The following is a 4571-nucleotide window of genomic DNA, read 5'->3' on the forward strand; positions in this document are numbered from 1 at the left end:
TATCCCAGATAGCACAGGCAGAAAATATTTAAAATAAATAGATTTGTCATATATAAATATAAAACAACTGATTCTAATGAAATTTGGATTAAATGAATTAAATTACATGACAGTGCTTATAAATGACGGACAGTGCCTCTTATTCCCCAGTGCTTTCAAAATGTGTCCATAATATAGTTCACATAAATCAACAGAGTTATTACAGAATAATACACCATATTTTATTATATGTCCCTCTATGATTCTAACTGTATTTCTTTTTTTTTTTTTCTCTCTTTCTTATTGTGCTTTCCAATATGGTACCCTGTACCTTTGCAGAACATATGGAATTTAACATCAGAGCCTATCTCAACAGCCTGTCTTATTCTTATTTTTAGAATGTTGTTTTCCTCCTGCTAGTGTTATGGTTTTCTTCTACTGATAATCGCACAAACATTACATAATTTGATGAGGCTCCAGAACATTTTGTGAAATATCAAGTTCCTGAAATGCTGTGACACTATTAGTACAATGGCATGCATCCCACTGTAAAGAACTACTGGTTCTGGCTGCCTGAAGAGAAAATGGCAATACATCTGAAGACATTTTGTACTGGATGACTCAAGTGTCTACCCCCCCCCCCCCCAAAAAAAAAAAAATGACTGACTAGCATCACAGTCACATAGATTCCTACAAATAACAAGTTAAAATACAAATGTAGTGCCTGGGTTCCAAGCATCAAGGCTGAAGGAACAAATTGTAAGCCAATTATTGCAATGTCATTTGTTGATCAGTGTTATAACACTGTGTGCATATTGTTTTATTAGCAAATGTCATTATGTGATCTCTCTTTGTATGGGGCTTTTACAGAGGTGACAGCACAGCATGCCAATGAGCATGTGCTGGGTAAGGCACAATCACTGTAGCATATCAGTCTAGGAAAGAATGATAGGTGATGTGGTTTGATTTCCCCCATGCGTTCCCATAGATTCCATAGTTTCTGGACACTTAACAGATTACATGTGATCCATTCAGCAAAGCAATGACAAGGTTTACAACTTGTAAACAGTTTTCGTAAGGGGAAATAGACCAGATTATAATTCAATGTAACTTTTGTTGGCGGCAAAATAAGATACGTTATAAAACTATTTCTCAAATATACAGTTAGGAACTGCTTTCTTTTTCTTTAGCTAATCTCCCATTTCTGTTGCACTTCTGTATTGATACTGCTCTAAGAGTTAACCTATTGATAATTGGAAAGCACTCGGCTAGTTTTAAAATAGCAAAGTGAAATGTCTATTCGTTCAGGTATAACAAAACTTAGCAACCTGAGTCATTTCAGTTTCAGACAGTAATGGTCACAAACAGCCAGTGAATGGCTGAAAAACACTTTACCTTGTCTCAACTTAGTAATACGAAAAACACACACTGTATTTGTGTTCACATTCATGTAATTAATTATCTGATGTTAAGCCTTTTGTGTAATAACGATAGATTTTCTTGATTTTTTTTTAAAGTAATGACACACTACAGCTACTGCTTTAACTTTTAAAGTGATATAGTCACTCCAGCGTTGTTATATAGGTTCGTACTAGGCTAACCTGCCCTTTTGAAAGCTAGCCAGTTACCCCATGTGAGAATCAAACCCTGCACCTTGTCTCTTTAAGGTAAGCACCTTAACCATTATGTGATCCTCCCACCCGTGATTTCCAGATCTCACACTCAATGGTACAAAAATATTTCCCTCGTCGTTTTATCAGTTCTGATTAAATCTGTTGGTGTTGTTTAACGGCTCTTACAAACTCTGATGATATTCTATGAAAACAAGACGCTAAACTGACACAAAGTGTAAAATAAAGCTTTTTTTTTTTTGGTTATTTGCAAGTGTAAGATGTGTGCTCGTCTACTAAATGCAGTTGTCCGTCTTTTAACTTTTTATTCTTGACTCTCGGGATGTTAAAACATCCCTAAAGCAGGAGGTACATTTATTAACAGAAGAACTATAACAGTTACAGTACAGCAAACAATAAAACAGCGCTGAAGATAAAACAATTTCGGATCAAATCTTATCACATGTATTAGTTTTTTCACTGTTACACAAGAACATTAACTAAAGGAAATTTAATTTAAAATGACATTCTGGTGTCATGTCATTTATTATCACTAAATCGGACGAATGACCGTATACAGGAGGGGGTGGGAGAAGCACTCATAAATATGTTCTTGTATTTTTAATAAGAGGAAATCAGTGTAGATACGTGGTAATCATGATGACGTAGAATGCTCGCAAATTAGTAGACCTAAAAGATGAACAGTCTCGGTGAGAAACTAAAGTATTTTTCTCTCCTTGAACTGATCATCCTGCATTATGTTTCCTGAACGAGTTAGAATGTTAATAAATTGCAATAGCAATATAACAGTATGGAGTTCTAGATAGAAAATACTAGGTAGATGCAAGTAGCATTTGTTAACATGGAAAGGTATTTCCCAAAAGGCGATTGCAGAGCCCTAGTTAATTTTTACTGTGTATTTCATAGCAGTTGATAAATAAAACTACATTGATCTCCACATTCTCTTTGCTGCCCAAATCACTTTTGCATATTTAATGTGAGGACCCGCTGTATTATGTATCTTACCAGCTGTTTTTCACGAGTTCCATGTGAATTTGTGTATTGGATATTTTCTGGAAGTGCGCCTTCCACATCCGTGCGCTCCAATAAAACAGTGATTGAGAAAACAAGGAAAACTGCAACGTTTAAATAAAAGTATCTCTCCATTATGGACCCTTGTTAGGTTAACCTTAATCTGAACCAATCAGCGAGTTTCTAGGGAAAATCCTTGCAGAAATATTTCTCCTCTCTGCGGGTAGAGAGCTGTCCCTGGTGCTGAGATGCAACGTTCCAGGCTTTGCACTCAAGTAACTGCTAAGAGCCACCTAGTGCCATTTTAACACGCAAATATATATATACTCGGGTGTTGATGAGCAAATAACCTCCTGTGTAAGCACAAAAGTGACATCTAAAAGAAAGAAAAAGTCTGAATGGGTGAAAGTAAAAATGTGTTTAAACCTGTAGTGTTTAACTTCAGTTTAGCTAAACACTTATTGCGCAGACATTACCCTATCCTCCTACTCAGTCTGTCCAGTTCACCTATTGGTACAAGTCTGATGATAACTGCTCAGAGATGACTGTGATGACGTGCTATGATCTGCTAAGAATTTTGATGCACACACATATTTGCTGCCAAACTTTTTTGCAGAGACATTATCATCGTAAATGCTTGCGTTTTTGTTTCTGACGTACTAACTCCATTCTCAACTAGATAGGTTGGATTACTACAGATTAGATACATCTGTCCCTGTTTTTTAGGTACCTTCCTGGTTTGGGCTCAAACATTCCTCTTAAAATTGTCGATTATGTATTTGTTTGTTTGGTTGATTATTCATTCGTTCATTTAATGTTGGTGGAATACATGCCAGAAAATAATGCCAATTCTTAAATGTAATAGTTTTACTTTATAAAATGTATGTTAAGTCAAGTACTTTTATTCTGTCAATTTATTTAAGTCAGTAGCTTCAGTATTTAAAATTGCCGCTGATTCGGAATCTTTGACACTTACTATTTTTGACTTTGTCCTTGATTCTAGAGAAAATTGGAGGTGAGGTATGATTAGAGATATAATACAATGCAATTTTTAGCTGGCTTCTCTCTTTTTCTTTCAGACTGCTCACCTCAGCAGCCCGATAGAGCGCATTTCATGATCATTGGAACGTGTTTGACAACTTTATTTGAGTAATTGCAGCTATGCTGGTGTGTGTGTGTGTGTGTGTGTATGTGTGTGCGTGTGTGTGCGTGCGTATCTTTAACATGCTCACATCCAGTAGGCACAGAGTGCTACGTCTCAAGCAGCCTACTCACATCCTTGGATTCCTAAACATTTTCTGAAAAATTCATTTAAAGAACTTAAGTCAAATACATGTAGATATTGTGTGTACAGTTCATATTATTAGGAAGGTGCAAAGAGTAATGTGTTCAACTATGATATAAGACAGCAGGTTCACACTCTTTATAGTAATAACTTAATATAATACAGATAAACTTAGAATGACATTTTTCTCTAAATTTTATATGCTCATAGGTAAGTACTAGGTTAGCTGCCCTTGTGCGTCATTATCAGCCAAATAAATTAACCTTTTGGTACTTAAATTAACCTATCTTGTTTGGTGTTAGACTAACCTTACCTATCCTGTGGTCGATAATTATATGGTACCCCTGGTGGGAATAACTGGGATCATACCGCAGATAATTTGAGGGAACCCTTGCATGGGATAAAGCATGTTGCAGCTGCCTCTGTCCATTACTAGTACAGGGGGTAGTCCTGAGGTACATTTTCAATTATCCATCCATAGCTTTAAGTTGTGCTTGAATATGGACAGGGATGAGCTTTGTTTAACATGGATGAGGAATCTGATCTTGAGCAGTGGTATCCTCTGGGAGATATGTCTCTCCCTTCAAACCATTCTGTTGATGTTTAAGAAAAGTTTTAGGTCCCTAATGTGCAGTAGATACATCAGTACTGAGTCAGGCAAAGCA

The 4571-nt window shown here is 36.2% G+C and overlaps 1 protein-coding gene across 1 annotated transcript in view; it reads right to left on the reverse strand.

Moving 5' to 3' along the window:
* LOC122804121 (cocaine- and amphetamine-regulated transcript protein-like) overlaps window positions 1-3023 on the reverse strand; it is a 34422-nt gene extending 31399 nt beyond the window's left edge. Inside the window, exon 1 of the mRNA XM_044073768.1 lies at window positions 2616-3023. Coding sequence (XP_043929703.1) covers window positions 2616-2756 — 141 coding nt within the window. The 5' untranslated portion in view covers window positions 2757-3023. The remainder of the gene's footprint in view (window positions 1-2615) is intronic.
* Window positions 3024-4571: the final 1548 nt, after the last annotated feature.

The sequence above is a fragment of the Protopterus annectens genome, chromosome 6.part0, assembly GCF_019279795.1.
Source record: "Protopterus annectens isolate FY-2018-M chromosome 6.part0, PAN1.0, whole genome shotgun sequence".
In the NCBI taxonomy this organism is placed as follows: domain Eukaryota; kingdom Metazoa; phylum Chordata; order Ceratodontiformes; family Protopteridae; genus Protopterus; species Protopterus annectens.